The sequence below is a fragment of the Dendrobates tinctorius genome, unplaced genomic scaffold (assembly GCF_039654945.1).
Source record: "Dendrobates tinctorius isolate UK_male_01 unplaced genomic scaffold, ASM3965494v1 ptg000016l, whole genome shotgun sequence".
NCBI lineage: Eukaryota > Metazoa > Chordata > Amphibia > Anura > Dendrobatidae > Dendrobates > Dendrobates tinctorius.
The window spans coordinates 41,008,668-41,024,303 of NW_027361684.1; the positions used below are offsets into that span (position 1 = coordinate 41,008,668).

The window sequence follows — 15,636 nt, forward strand, 5'->3', positions numbered from 1 at the left end:
TGTTTGTTAGGGAATTCCCACATATATTCAGCCTGTCTACAAGTCGCAAATCATGTAGATAAGACGACAAAAACTAAACATCCGAGCACGCCAAAATACTCGGAGGACACCCGAGCATGCGTGGGAAAACCCGAGCAACAAGTATACTCGCTCATCACTAGTCCTCACATGTGGTCTGAGGCACAATCTAGTAACATCCTCACGTGTGGTCTGAGGCACAGTCTAGTAACGTCCTCACGTGTGATCTGAGGCACAGTCTAGCAACATCCTCACGTGTGGTCTGAGGCAAATGTAAATAACATCTTATACTCACCTACAGGGCGGTCTGGTATTATGTTTGTCACTGGTCTTCTTCCAGCACAGTCCTCCTTCCCGAGGATGATGGGTCCTACATCATCTGCACAACCTCCCCCATCACGCTTCCGTGCAGGAACAAGTGTTACGGCGGCGGAACACGCTTAAAAAAATATAAATAAACGTGTTCGCCGCCCGGGGTCCACCGTGCGGCAGGTGTAATAACCGCTGCTGAAAAGGCAGAGCACCAGGACGGTAATGTGCACAGGATGAACTGAACCTGGTGCACAAAAGCAAACTCTGTTAAAAACTCACAGAGCTGCACACAAAACACAAATGCAAAAAACGCTGAGTCTGCATTAGCCTCAGACACTCAGCGGCACACGTGCGGTAGCCAAAGCCGGAGTAGTTAAGAACAGCACTACACCCGAATGGACTTACCATGAATAGGCGTGTGCACGGCGTCGCAACTGCGAATGCCAAAAGCGGGCTGCAGGCGCGATATAGCAGGCGCAATGCAGGACGCAGGCTGCTGCAACAGAGGATGCTTGAGCGCGCTAGCGCGCACACTGGCTGTATCCAGTACACTGGCCGCCTACTAGCGCACATGGACGATGGCGATCTGCGTACCCTATCTTTAGCATAGGGTGCGCAGATCGTGCGCTGGCCGTGCGCTAGGATTTTGGCATGCGCTGCACACTTTTGAAGATGCGCCGAGCACGCCAAAATGCAACATGCTGCGTTCGGCGCACACGGGCGCACCTTCAAAAGTGCGCAGCGCACGGCCAGCGCACGATCTGCACACCCTATGCTAAAGATAGGGTGCGCAGATCGCAAGCGTCCATGTGCGCTAGTAGGTGGCGATGACCGGATGGGGCGGGCAGGGAGCCGGGCTTAGCAGCGCCGTGCGCAGGCCGTCGCAGCGCCATAAAGCGCAAATGTGAAACCGGCCTAACCTTAGAATAGGTCAGCAATGTCTGACCAGTGAGGGGGCGACACCGAGCCCCCCGGCCCGGCAGCTGCTCTCAGTGTCTGATTTTACCATTCAGTAGGCTTTGCTTACATATTCTGCAGTGTGTGTACAGTGCTTCCAACATACCTTTTACGGATTATACTCTTATACAGCGCCAGCACAGACTGCAGCACTTACTAATCCAGACAGGACATGTACATAAAACGCCACAGATTAGAAAGGAATACATGGTAAGACTGTCTGCAACCAAGGAGCCGGGGCCTGAGCACAAGAGCTGACAATCTGAGGAGACAGCAATGCTGAATAACAGTCTACACTGCCTCACTAGATCCTTATACAGGTGGAGAATGAGGCCCTCACTGTACAGGCAAAGACCTGGAACGAGGACTGTGGAAAATTAATATTAAAAAAAAGAGCCGTTAAAAGAGCCGGCTCTTTATGGTGAGCGGAGCCGAATGAGCCGGATCGCCAAAAAGAGCCGAACTTCCCATCACTACACCAGAGACAACAAATCTGTAATGGAGGCTTCCCTTCCTGCCTTTGCTGTCAGAACACGCCCCCTCCCGGTATGACACGCCCCCGTAAATGACGTCACACCTGGAAGGAACCCATGCATTCTAGCATGACGTCACACCTGGAAGGATTCCATAGAATCTAGCATTTACCTAGAAAGCAGCGGTGTGTGGGTCGCTCTGTGTTTTGCTTGGTGACGGCCGATCATGTGTCCGTCCGGAGGGCGGGTAGGAGGGGTCAGGGGCCGGCTGAGGTCGGTGACCTTGCTCCTGCCCGCTGCCCTGCTCCTCCTGCTGTTCGTGTACTGCTGGCCCGGGCTCAGCGCCCTGCTGCTGCTGCTGTGTGTGATCGCCGGCTGGGCTCTCAGCTGCTCGGGCGGCCGCTGGTGGAGAATTCCTGAGGCCGCGGGGATGCAGAGACCTGTGCAGCTCCGGAGAGCGACCGCCCAGTGGACTCCTGCCTCCTTACTGCTACTGATGGACAGCTACCTGGGGAAGACGGAGCCGCCAGCCCGGGACCTGAGAGAAAGGCTCACAAGACCCAACCCCACGGTGCCGACCCCTGCCCGGCGCTTGTCGTTCAGGTGGGTGCTGCATGCTCGTATCTGAGTGCCAGGGACGTGTCTACCGTGGGACCCCGTGTGTGTTGCGGCTGCCTGATAGCTATGCATGGAATAGAAGCCCCTATGGGGACCCTGTGGCCAGTAGTGGGGGGGGGTCATGAGCCCTGTGGTCAGTAGTGGGGGGGGGGTCCTGAGCCCTGTGGTCAGTAGTGGGGGGGGGGGTCCTGAGCCCTGTGGTCAGTAGTGGGGGGGGGGGGGGTCCTGAGCCCTGTGGTCAGTAGTGGGGGGTGGTCCTGAGCCCTGTGGTCAGTAGTGGGGGGGCGGTCCTGAGCCCTGTGGTCAGTAGTGGGGGGGCGGTCCTGAGCCCTGTGGTCAGTAGTGGGGGGGGTCCTGAGCCCTGTGGTCAGTAGTGGGGGGGGGTCCTGAGCCCTGTGGTCAGTAGTGGGGAGGGGGTCCTGAGCCCTGTGGTCAGTAGTGGGGAGGGGGTCCTGAGCCCTGTGGTCAGTAGTGGGGAGGGGGTCCTGAGCCCTGTGGTCAGTCCTATGATCAGGCTCTTTGCCAGGGTCCTTTACTGACAGTGGGGGTCCCAGGGATTAGATGTGTAGCCCTTCTCTTACGGTTAGGCTAAGTTCACCGTGATAGTTCCGGAATTCCATTCCGTGGGAAAATCGCATTTTTAAATTCCCACGATTTTTCCCGCGGAAAAACAAGCATTTTGCAAGCGTAATTAGCTTGCAGAATGCTAGCGTTTTCCAAGCGATCTGGAGCATCGCTTGGAGAACTGATTGACAGGTTGGTCACACTCGTCAAACATAGTGTTTGACAAGTGTGACCAACTTGTTACTACTGAGGCCGCCAATGCAGCATCAGTAGTAAAAGATAAAATGTAAAAAATAGTAAAAAAAAAATTAAAAATGGTGTTATTATTACCTTCCGTCGTCCCGCGCAGCCTTCCCGCCTCTCTCCACGCTCTCATTCCCAGTATTCCTTTGCGAAAATGACCGCGAGACTTTGCCATCCCGCGAGAACTGACGTCATCACGGGCATTTTCGCAAAGGATTATTGGGAATGGGAGCGTGGAGAGAGGCGGGAAGGCTGCGCGGGACGTCGGAAGGTGAGAATAACAATATTTTTTATTTTAAATTCTATTTTTTTACAGGGATATGGTACCCAAAGCCCGGAGGACAATCTCCTCTCCTCCGGACCGTGGGTACCATCCGCAAATGTTCTGCTTACTTTTCGCATGGTGTGCACAGCCACATGCGGAAAGTAAGCAGAAAAACGCATTCCTATGGGTGCGGGATCGCCGCGATTCCGCAAAATTAATGAGCATGCTGCGTTTTTTACCGCGAAGCGATTCCGCCGCGGTAAAAACCGCAGCATTGCGGAATCCCATAGGAATGCATGGGATGCTTATTTTTCGCGGTTAAAACCGCTGCGGAAATGCGAAAAAAACACCACGTGTGAACTCAGCCTAAAAGTGACATCTTCAGAAGGATTTGCACTACAATCCTAAAGATGAACGTATATCTCTGCATTAGGGCAGGGGTCTGATTTAGGAATTGGCTGTGAGCCGCCTCGTCTCCCTTCACTCATGTGCTGCCGTCCTGAATTCGCATTTAGGTGCCCAGCGGAGTGGGGTCCCGGTCGGACCAGACTGGCGAGTTATATTATGGGCTCTCTGAAGATCATTTATCTGTAGTTTTTTTTGTCTAGACCCCTCTTATTACCACAAAATGGATATTTTTGGCTCCAGTTTACATGTTCAAGACCCGAGCTCCTGTCACTAGGCTGGTGTTGCCACAATCGTGACTTCTGTGCATGCACCATCAATGGTAGAATGTAGAGAAGTAGCCGCCTTACGCTTATAACGCCACTCGCGTTCCTCTTTTTCTATTATTTTTTTAGAGAAAAACTTGTATTCAAAGGAGGCTGTTTAATCGCTTCTGGGCCCCACAGAGAACAATGTACCGTACACGGCTGATGTGACTTCAGCTTCATAGTCCATGGCTGCCGACTTTATGCAGTTTGTAGTATTGTCGGAGCGCGTGTCCGTTCTGATGGAATGTTGACTAGATGCGACTGTGGTCACAGGACACTATCCCTGAACCAGCACTAGTGTGGTTGTGACAGTGCTGCTGCAGAAGGGGAATATACAGTTGTGGCCAAAAGTATTGACACCCCTGCAATTCTGTCAGATAATACTCAGTTTCTTCCTGAAAATGATTGCAAACACAAATTCTTTGGTACTATTATCTTCATTTAATTTGTCTTAAATTAAAAAACACAAAACGAATCGTCCTAAAGCCAAATTGGATTTAATTCCACACCAAACATAAAAAAGAGGGTGGACAAACGTATTGGCACTGTTCGAAAAATCATGTGATGCTTCTCTAATTTGTGGAATTAACAGCACCTGTAACTTACCTGTGGCACCTAACAGGTGTTGGCAATAACTAAATCACACTTGCAGCCAGTTGACATGGATTAAAGTTGACTCAACCTCTGTCCTGTGTCCTTGTGTGTACCACATTGAGCATGGAGAAAAGAAAGAAGACCAAAGAACTGTCTGAGGACTTGAGAAACCAAATTGTGAGGAAGCATGAGCAATCTCAAGGCTACAAGTCCATCTCCAAAGACCTGAATGTTCCTGTGTCTACTGTGCGCAGTGTCATCAAGAAGTTTAAAGCCCTTGGCACTGTGGCTAACCTCCCTAGATGTGGACGGAAAAGAAAAATTGACAAGAGATTTCAACGCAAGATTGTGCGGATGTTGGATAAAGAACCTCGACTAACATCCAAACAAGTTCAAGCTGCCCTGCAGTCCGAGGGTACAACGGTGTCAACCCGTACTATCCGTCGGCGTCTGAACGTAAAGGGACTGTATGGTAGGAGACCCAGGAAGACCCCACTTCTTACCCCGAGATATAAAAAAGCCAGGCTGGAGTTTGCCAAAACTTACCTGAAAAAGCCTACAACGTTTTGGAAGAATGTTCTCTGGTCAGATGAGACAAAAGTAGAGCTTTTTGGACAAAGGCATCAACATAGAGTTTACAGGAGTAAAAAAGAGGCATTCAAAGAAAAGAACACGGTCCCTACAGTCAAACATGGCGGAGGTTCCCTGATGTTTTGGGGTTGCTTTGGTGCCTCTGGCACTGGACTGCTTGACCGTGTGCATGGCATTATGAAGTCAGAAGACTACCAACAAATTTTGCAGCATAATGTAGGACCCAGTGTGAGAGAGATGGGTCTCCCTCAGAGGTCATGGGTCTTCCAGCAGGACAATGACCCAATACACATTTCAAAAAGCACTAGAAAATGGTCTGAGAGAAAGCACTGGAGACGTCTAAGGTGGCCAGCAATGAGTCCAGACCTGAATCCCATAGAACACCTGTGGAGAGATCTAAAAATGGCAGTTTGGAGAAGGCACCCTTCAAATATCAGGGACCTGGAGCAGTTTGCCAAAGAAGAATGGTCTAAAATTCCAGCAGAGCATTGTAAGAAACTCTTTGATGGTTACTGGAAGCGGTTGGTCGCAGTTATTTTGGCTAAAGGTTGTGCAACCAAGTATTAGGCTGAGGGTGCCAATACTTTTGTCTGGCCCATTTTTGGAGTTTTGTGTGAAATAATCAATGTTTTGCTTTTTGCTTCATTGTCTTTTGTGTTTTTTTCATTTAAGACAAATGAAGATAATACCAAAGAATTTGTGATTGCAATCATTTTCAGGAAGAAACTGAGTATTAACTGACAGAATTGCAGGGTTGTCAATACTTTTGGCCACAACTGTACAGTGTTTTCTATGAAGCCCTGAATTGGTTAAGCAGAGGTGGTGAATGCATCTACAAGTCTGAGTACCAGTGTTCACCCCACAGCCATTGAACATGTGCCATCTCCTCTGAAGGGAAGGAGATTAACCTGATATCCACATGTATGGAAATTACATTGGAGGTCTCCATTGGAGGTCTCGCACATTGATGACCGTCTGATATGACTGATTTATCTTCTACTGCTGTCCTATCGATTCCTTAAAGGGAATCTGTCACCCCATTTTTGGACTATCAGCTGCCGTCACTGCCTACAGCATTCTGTAATGCTGTAAATAAGCCCCCCCCCCACCGATGTAACCTGAAAGATAAGAAAAATGAGTTATATTATACTCACCCAGGGGCAGTCCGGGTCCGAAGGGTGTCGCGGTCCGGCGCCTTCCAGCGGTGACGTCCTCTTCTTTGCTTCCCGTCGTGGCGCACTGCTCTGCCCTGTTGAGGAGAGAGTACTGGTCCGGCGCCTGCGCACTGCAGGTCAGAGAGGTCCGGCGCCTGCGCACTGCATTACTTTACTCTGCCCTCAACAGGGCAGAGCAATGCGTTGGGAAGCAGAGAAGAGGACGTCACCGTTAGAAGTTGGGAGGCGCCAGACTGCGACACCCTCCGGACACGGACCGCCCCTGGTTGAGTATAATATAACTTTTTTTTTTTTTTTTTTTACTTCTTTCAGGTTACATCGGTGGGGGGGGGCTTATCTACAGCATTACAGAATGCTGTAGATAAGCCCCTGATGGCGGTGCCGGCAGCTGATAGTCCAAAAATGGGGTGACAAACAGGGTGGATAATATGGATCTATATTAAAGCTTTTTTTTTCTCCATCTCTAGGGAGACTCCTATTGTAATTAACCGGACGTTCATGAGCCCATGCAGGCGGTACCCTACCCACCAGCCCCAATCCAGTATGCCGGGATCTCTTCCTCCTGTGTATATAGATGGCTTTCCAAGAAAACCTCTGCTGTCTCCTAAACATTCTCAGATGTGCAGTCCTGAGACAGTGAAAATTGCCCGTCCTGATGCGAATATTGCTCGATCGCCAGTGTAAGTGATCTGCTGTTCTAGGAGTTTTTCAGAGGTTGGGGGTGCTGAAGGTGTTTTTATATGGAGTAAAGTGGGATTTAGGCCCCTGCCACAGTAAGTTGGATGGCTTGGTTGCAGTGAAGCTGCTCTTCCTAAACCTAGCGCCTGATTCTGTTAATCATCTTTTTCCTCCCCTTCTTCCAAGAGTCATAACGTTGTTATTTTTTGTCCACTTAGGCCTCTTTCACACATCAGTATCATATTTAAGGGTAGATACATATGACTACCCTGCTCAGATCTCTGCTATTACAGATGACTGACGAAAATTGTATCCCAGGCTACAAATAATAGTGCCTGGCTCAACCTTCAGCTGTGAACTGGTCATGTTTGAGGTCATGCCCAGTTCATACCTGATAAAGTCACAGTATAGGTGATGGGGTTGGGTGTCGACTACAATCTACTATGCCTTGTGGCTTCAGTATATGCAGTGTGTAAGTGTCTGACTCTTATGCCAACAAATAGAAAAAAAATTACTTTAAAAAATAAAAATTGACACTTCGCTTGTAAAAAAAAAAAAAAAAAATTGCATCGGGAAGTTCATTGTCGAATATCTAAGACTCCCGCAGTTCCTAACACGTCCACGTCTGGGAAGGTCTACGGGACTTGGGGTGTGTTTTTCGTATGGCGCAAGTTAGAATCTTTCAAACTTTTACTGATGTCAAAGATCAGAGCTACAGGTCTTCTCACCAGCTCAGTTCTGAAATTCTGTAGTAGTTGTCATTTGATTTCCTTATTTCTTGTAGGGACGACACGCATGAAACGGGCCTCTCTACCCCAGTGAAATCAGGCAGTGGGAATCAGTTGGAGGACTGTAAGTTACACTGCTGCTGTCAACTTTGTAAAACGTAATATGAAGTGTATGTTTTGGTGCTTACGTATATTATGCTAGCCATTGCAAAAGTTTGCGGAAGTGTATTTTGGTGGCATCAGACCAGTAGACTTCGTAGCTGACCAGAATGGGGTGCTGCTTGCTTCCGACATATTATTCCTCATTTTCTCCTGAAATATATAGATGCTGCAATCAGAGGCTTTTCACTTTCCGCATTGAAGTAAACCTGCATGCTCGTCCATGCCAATGCCACAGTTATAAGCAAGTGTCCGCTTTAATAACTGACTTTTCCTCCTGTTCTCAAACGTTTGTGTGCTTTCAAAAGCAATATGAAGGAAAAGTGTAGCAGATGCCCATGGCAACTAATTACATCTATCAAAAGTTGACTTTCCTTTTTTATTTTTTTTTTTTTATTTTTCTCCCTTAGTTAACACCACTTCGTCCTCCAAGTCTTCTGCTGTAAAATCATCTGATAATAGAAGTAGTGGGTCACGTAGGAAGAAGGTTTTGTTGGTGTGTTTAAGGCGTGATCCTTACCCACTGGTAAATACTTGTATCTGTTCTTACCCATTGACCCTTTTTCCTCCTTCATGAGGTGTTCATAAGTGTTCTTCTCCCCGTAGCCCCCACCACCTATTCCTGGATATAACGTTACATCTAAGGATCTGGATAATGAGAAAAAGGCATTTTTACAGAGGCTTAACAAGGCACTGGAAGAACCTGCTGGTGAGTATTTTGGTTACTAGATGGTGAATTGGTGAAACCTTGTCCAAATTACACGGATTTATTTATTTTTATTTTTTTTTAAGATCTTATCCCTGTCACCTCTACTCCACCAATGACCACTACGATTACTGCATCACCTCTCTTTATTTTAGCTAATACCACATCTGCTCTGACATCACAGTCCTCTACAGCAAGCAGTAACCCCTTACTACAGAGCCTAGCAAAAATGCAAAGCAAGGAGGGTTCACAAGGTGAGGATGCTGATGATGTCTCAGCATGTATGACAATATGGGGTCTAAGCTCCCCTATCCACAGGGGGTGTTGCAGCTCAGTACCATTCACTTTTTTCAGTTTTGCGTTTTCGTTTTTTTGCTACCCTTCGTCTCGGAGTCTTAACTTTTGTATCTTTCCATCAACATGGCCATGTGAGGCTTGTTTTTTGCGGGATGAGTTGTACTTTTTAAACGACACCATCTGTTTTACCATGTCATGTACTAGAAAATGGGAAAATTCCAAGTGTGGTGAAATTGCAATAAAGTGCAATCCATACTTGTTTTTTGTTTAACTTTGTTGCTAGATTCACTAACTGCTAAAACTGACCTGCCATTATAATTCTCCAGGTCATTACGAGTTCATAGACACCAAACATGACTAGGTTTTTTTATCTAAGTGGTGAAAAAAATTCCAAACTTTGTTAAAAAAAAATTGCGCTACTTTCGATGCCCATAGCGTCTCCATTTTTTGTGATCTCGGGTTGGGTGAGGGCTTGCTTTTTGCTTCCTGAGCTGTCGTTTTTAATGATACCAATTTGGTGCAGATACGATCTTTTGATCGCCAGTTACTGCATTTTAATGCAAAGTTGCGGCGACCAAAAACATAATTCTGGTGTTTTGACTTTTTCTCTCTACGCCGTTTAGCAATCAGGATAATCCATTTTTTCTTTTTGGGCGATTCTGAACGCAGCGATTCCAAATGTGTGGTTATTTTTTTTTTTTTTATTTTGAATGGGGCGAAAAGGAGGTGATTTGAACTTTTTTTTTAATAGTCTCCAAAAAGGTCTATGGTCAGGAATTGAACCATTTTATTGGGGGAGAGGGGAGCAACATTTGTGGCAACCCTCTCAGACCAAACTTTTCTACATCACTGGTTGTTATCCAGTGTATAGTCATGACAATGTGGAAGAGCCGTAGACTGAAAGGACTCTCCTCATATGTTTAAATTGCAAAGTGTCGTTTTGTAAGATGGGACAGTCGTTGCATGTGAAATTATAAATGGAAAGTGATGGCATATCACTACAATATTCCACCACTTTGGGGGATTTGGTCTCCTAGGATCTACAGCTCTGGTGTATCCCTTTAGACTGTTCAGTGTGTCTCACTGCACATGTGGGAGGCCAGAAGCTCCGCTCTGCGGGGAGTACTTAGACTGGCAGGTAGGGCTAAATCACTGCTGCAGCACTTTTTTTTTTTTTTTTTTGTTTTTTGTTCTCAAGATCAGTGGTGGTCACACGTACAATGTGACATTTCTAATCAAAATGCTGCTTGTAAGCCCTGGCAAAAGTGTATAACTGAGACCTGATGTGCTGTCATCTAAAATGCCTTTGTTTTGTCCTTCAGAGCCTGTACAAACTGTTGCTGCAGACTTTCCAAATCAGAAGGGGATCTCGTTGGGTTTGTCTCCTAAAGATGTTTCTGGTGAGAATGTTTCCCTCAAGCTGGTGTCCCCACAAGCTACAGCTGCTACAGCAAACCCAATGACTTTCGGCACAATGAATAGCACACAAACAAACAGTACCCCCGCAGCAAGCCAGTTTGGAGCTTCAAAGCCCTTCTCTTTCGGGGGAAAAAACAACCAGTCCTGTGTCCTTTGCATCCACAAAGCTGTGCCTGCTCCAGCTATGACTTTTGGAAACTCTTCTGCAGCTCAGAATAGCACACTTGGGACCCCTGGACCAACAGAAAACAAGCTGTCTTTTGGTGAGTGTAAAATTGTCCTTGAGTCAAATATGATTTTCATAGTTTTTGCAATATTTTACAATATTTTATTGAAAGCTGTTTATTGATACAACAGGGCATTAAGAGTTGCCCACACTTTCTGGCCAAGGTTAATAAAGGAGATGTCAAGCAGCGAACTATATCACAGGAGCTGCCTTATGAGGGTTTATTTATTTCTGTGAACAAGCCCTTTCTAAGGGATTCTCATGTGTTATTCAGGAGCGCACTGCTCTTCACATCTGGGTTTCTTATTGCTGAGGGACAGTGCACTCCCGAATATTGAGGTAACTGAGCCGTTGGCCCGAGTGCAGGGGCGCCTAATCTGGCTGGATCTAGTGATATTCAGAGATTAATGTAAAGTTAATTTACAGCCACCAATTTTAAAAATGTATGACCATAAGGCAATCACTTTTTAATAAGTCCATCCTGATGTGGTGAGTAACCAAACTTCACCTGGAGAATAGGCTTTGGCACCTCTACTATTCCCTCTTGACCTTCTGGCTCGTGCACTTCAGGTTTCCTTACTGTAATCTGTAAAAGCTGTTGCAAAATGGTCTGCTACAAGGCATGGAAAGTCTGTGTAAAACATAGATTGGTTCCTAATTTGAAAATATCTATTTGCCCTCGAGCAGCATAAGTGTGCTGACGGGATCCCCTTTATTGACTGGCCAGGCCGAAGTGTCAGACTGGCTTATGAGTTGAATGTCTCTTAATTCTAATTATTCCATATGATCTCTTTACCTATAGGGATACCTGCTACACCATTTGGTCAGCATGCCTCTCATGCACCCATTAATTTTGGGACTCCAACCTCCTCGGTTGGCAGCCCTGCCTCCACCTCATTTGGTAAGATGCATGTTTTGACTGGCTATGATACGACATGTTGTAGCGGACAGCAAGGCACTCAAAATTTCAGAAAATCCGTGGAGGTGCACAAGTAGGATATGCAGCCGTAATACTAATAATAATGATGAACTTGGCACTCAAATGCGTGAAAAAATTGATTCCATTTTATTGGCATCCAAATCACATGTATTCTAAGCGTTTTCGGTCCTTCATAGGACCTTCATCAGAGAATTGTCAATATGATTTACTGTTTAAAGACAAATGTAAAAGAAAACAGAAAAAAAATTAAATATCACATGATGCACAAAAGAAAGTTAGGCAACAAAAGAAAAAATACATAACAAGTTACGTCGAATAAGCATATATACAGTCCTGCATTTTAGAGACTGTTACACAAAGACGTGTAATGCACAATCCGCGAAGATATACGTGAAAATTGATGTTAAGAAAAAACCAACCATACTATTATTGGTTAAAGTGAGGAAGTTGAAGTGAAGCTCCTCTGGAATAGAAAAGAAGACAAAAAGCAATATGGTAGTGCCTGTATCATATGTGGTCTGAATATGTTGGTCCTCCTAGGAGGAAAAAGGGAACAGTAAGGTTAGGCAATATGATGGTGCAATATATATTTTCATTACATACGTGCACAATCCATTTTATACATGAGAGGTAAGGTGTAAAACTCCCTATTTTACCTGGATGCTGCTTTAGAAGCTATGTATTTTAGATAGCGCTATTGTAATGCGACATAAGTCGCTATGGGATGGCGCTGGAAAGGAGGGAGAAAACAACAAATATTGAGTATACACAGGTTGTATATTTAAGGTGCCATATGTAGAGTCAGCCCCTTACTTTACCTGCGTTGGTGGCCCCTTGTGACTTGCGGTATGTACCGCTTTGAGCAGAGGACGCCATGGTCTGGCGTCTGCTTCCGGGTATTTAACCCGGTGGGAACGCCCCCTTAGACCGCGTCATCGCGGTCACATGGTACCGCTGTGTGGGCCTGCGCTATGTGTATGAAGCACATATTGGAACGCGTCACAGCGGTCACCTGACCCCGCTGTCCGCGCCTGCGCTGAGTGTAAAGATCAGGGCACAAGTGGTGCCCATGTCACTGAGAGAGATCAAAGATGTAAACAGTGTTAATGGACCACATTCTAGTGGTCACACAATCAGGGTGTATGTGAGCCATGACAGTAAGAAAACAGCATTTGTATTGGTGCATAAGGGATTCCTGATACTGCGTTTCAGTTGAATATGTATATTATATAGACCTGTACCTCTTTGATTCTCTTAGCATTAGTAATTACAAAGTCATACAAATAAAGGCATTCCCTATAATGTAGAGGTTGATGAGGTGTATATCATACCAAGTAGACAGAGGTGCCCAGTGGGGAGATGAAGAGTAGGTCTAACGATTCTATTTAGAGAAAAAGAGAGAGAATATATAATTAATAATCAATGAATATGTATAAATAACATTAAAACTAGAGGTAAATGCACATTACACAGGTACCCGGTGTTTCACAGGAACCTCTTAATATCATAGTCTCTATTCAGTCCTTTTGGCTGAAGAGTGAAAATCCAATAGGCCTCCCTTCTCTTGAGGGTCTTAGTCCTATCCTGACCCCTCCTGTTGGGTTCAATCTGATCCAAAACTTGGAATTTGAGTTGAGAAATATTATGTCCTTTATCCAGGAAGTGGTACGGTAAAGAGAGAGGAGTCCTTTTACACCTTATGTTTGATTTGTGTTGGGATATTCTATCCCTTACCATTTGGGTCGTTTCACCAACATAGGCCAGGCCACACGGGCATTTTATCAAATATATAACATATGTGGTCTCACATGTATAAAATCCTTTGACCTGGAATGGCTTGTCCAGTCTGTGGATGAAAGATTTGGTTCCCTGTTTGTATGTTATTACACTGTAAACATGCTAGACATGGAAAAGTTCCCTGTTTCTGTGTCCAGAGAAATCTCAGTCTCGGTACTATTATATTTGAACCTGCATCTGCTTTAACTAACATGTCCTTTAAATTTTTTAGTCTGCAATAGCATGAAAGGAAGGGTTGTTGAAACTCCGGTATTTCAGGGTAACTGTTAGTAAGTATGCCCCAGTGTTTATTGATAGTGGCCTGTATTTTTCTGGAATAGGGTTGAAATGTATTTACAAATGGTATACGTTTGTTGGAATTTATAGTCCTAGGATTCCTATTAGAGCTAGGTTCTGTCAATAGTCCACTGGGGTACCCCCTTTCGGTGAATTTGTGTGTCATTTCCTCTAATCTCAATTTCTTTGTCTCAACATTAGTTACAATCCTATTGATCCTACAGTACTGGGATCTGGGGATTGATTTCTTAATAGCCGGGGGATGAAAGCTGTTAAAGTGTAGAATGCTGTTCCTATCCGTCAGTTTAACGTATAGGTCAATTGATAATTCTCCCCCCTCATTCTACAGACCAACGTATCCAAGAAGCTCATCTTTTCAGTGCTATGTTGAAGGCTAAATCTCAATTCGGGCCAAATGTTATTAATGTGGTGATCAAATTGTAACAGAGTGTCAATGGGGCCATTCCAAACACAAAAAATATAGTCAATGAATCTAACCCACACGCTCGAGTGCTGTGAAAACAGAGGGTGGGTGTATACAAAATTCTCCTGAAAAAAAAGCCATATAAGCAATGGCATACGGGGGCGCTACGTGTGACCCCATTGCGGTGCCCTGTCTCTGGATGTAGAAAGTATCTTGAAATAAAAAGTAATTTTCTTTAAATACCAATCCTAAAAGGTCAGAACAAAGGTTACAAATGTTGGGGTCAATGCCCGCTTGCTCTAAGAGTATGTTTGTGGCCCTCATGCCCTTCTCATGTGTTATGGACGTGTATAGACTATTGAAGGGGGGGAAGGGGACCCAGGGTTTTAATGAGGGTTAGAAAGTCATTAGTGTCCTTAAGGTAAGATTTTGTTGTTATGATTAATGGTGTGAGGATCTTCTCTAACAACATAACGGGTGGTGATAAAATAGAGTCTGTAGGGGACACAATAGGACGCCCTGGTGGTTTATCCAACCTTTTGTGGATCTTTGGTAGAATGTAAAAAACGGGTATAATCGGGTCCGTTTTCAAAAGAAATTCCCCCAGTTTTTTATCTATAGTACCATCTTTCAGATGATGATCTATGATTGGTTGTATCTTGCTGATAATGGAACTGAGTGGATTGCATGGAATGATCCCATATACCGTGTCATTTAGCTGTCTATTAATTTCAGTAAGGTCGTCTGTCCTATCCATGATCACTATGGCCCCTCCTTTATCAGCTGGTTTTATGACCAGTGATTTGTCTGAGGATAGATCATCAAGAGCCACTTTTTCTTGCTTAGACAAATTATTGTGGTAATGAAATCCCCCTTGATTGACTTCCCTATTGAAATGTTGTATGTCACTTTCCACTAGTGAAATGAAGGTTTCCACTGGTGGGTTCCCCCTAGGGCACATGAATGAACTATGTGTACGGAGTCCCAACTCCTTGAATTGTAATAATGATGAGGTGGCCTGAACCGTCGGTACAGTAGGTTGTTTTGATAAATGAACCTTTAGCCTAAGGTTTCTAAAGAACCTGTGTAAGTCCATATTAAGTTCAAAGAAGTCAAACTTGTATGATGGACAAAAGAATAACCCTTTCTGGAGTAATGACAACTGATTTGTGTTCAGATTTTTAGAGGAAATATTAACTACTAATGGTGTATTACCTGTGATCTGGTCGTTACGTTGATTCTGGCTTCCCCGGTTGCATTGGCCGCCCCGCCTCGTCTTCCTCTTAGGCGGCCCCGGTTGTGGCCTAAAAAAAACGTGGAGGTAGCGCTGTTGGTTGTACCAGATCTGCTGTCTGCTGATCCAGACGAACTTTGTGAGGGGCAACGTCTGGGGAAACGTTGTGTATCCCGCCATCCGTATACTCGGTTTTGCAAGTAATCTTCAGAATCCTGTAGGAATTTCG

General features: G+C 45.4%; 1 protein-coding gene and 1 long non-coding RNA gene across 5 annotated transcripts in view; one reads left to right on the forward strand and one right to left on the reverse strand.

The window, feature by feature from the left end:
- The first annotated feature begins 1,642 nt into the window (after positions 1 to 1,642).
- The window catches only part of LOC141080480 (uncharacterized), a 150,350-nt gene continuing 136,356 nt past the window's right edge, over positions 1,643 to 15,636 (forward strand). For 2 of the 4 annotated variants that reach the window (XR_012228919.1, XM_073565728.1), the window contains exons 1-8: positions 1,665 to 2,363; positions 6,991 to 7,203; positions 7,986 to 8,053; positions 8,499 to 8,614; positions 8,695 to 8,797; positions 8,881 to 9,048; positions 10,414 to 10,773; positions 11,539 to 11,637. Coding sequence is in view for 1 of the 4 variants with exons in the window: in XM_073565728.1 (XP_073421829.1) it covers positions 1,987 to 2,363; positions 6,991 to 7,203; positions 7,986 to 8,053; positions 8,499 to 8,614; positions 8,695 to 8,797; positions 8,881 to 9,048; positions 10,414 to 10,773; positions 11,539 to 11,637 (1,504 nt within the window). In the remaining 3 variants the exon portion in view is untranslated. Of the gene's footprint in view, positions 2,364 to 6,990; positions 7,204 to 7,985; positions 8,054 to 8,498; positions 8,615 to 8,694; positions 8,798 to 8,880; positions 9,049 to 10,413; positions 10,774 to 11,538; positions 11,638 to 15,636 lie in introns of all 4 variants that reach the window. The other 2 variants (XR_012228920.1, XR_012228921.1) reach the window with 2 other exon arrangements.
- Positions 11,780 to 12,558, reverse strand: LOC141080481 (uncharacterized). Its single transcript, XR_012228922.1, has 2 exons — positions 12,333 to 12,558; positions 11,780 to 12,212 (listed from the first exon to the last, which is right to left on the reverse strand). It is a non-coding gene; the product is annotated as an uncharacterized lncRNA (long non-coding RNA).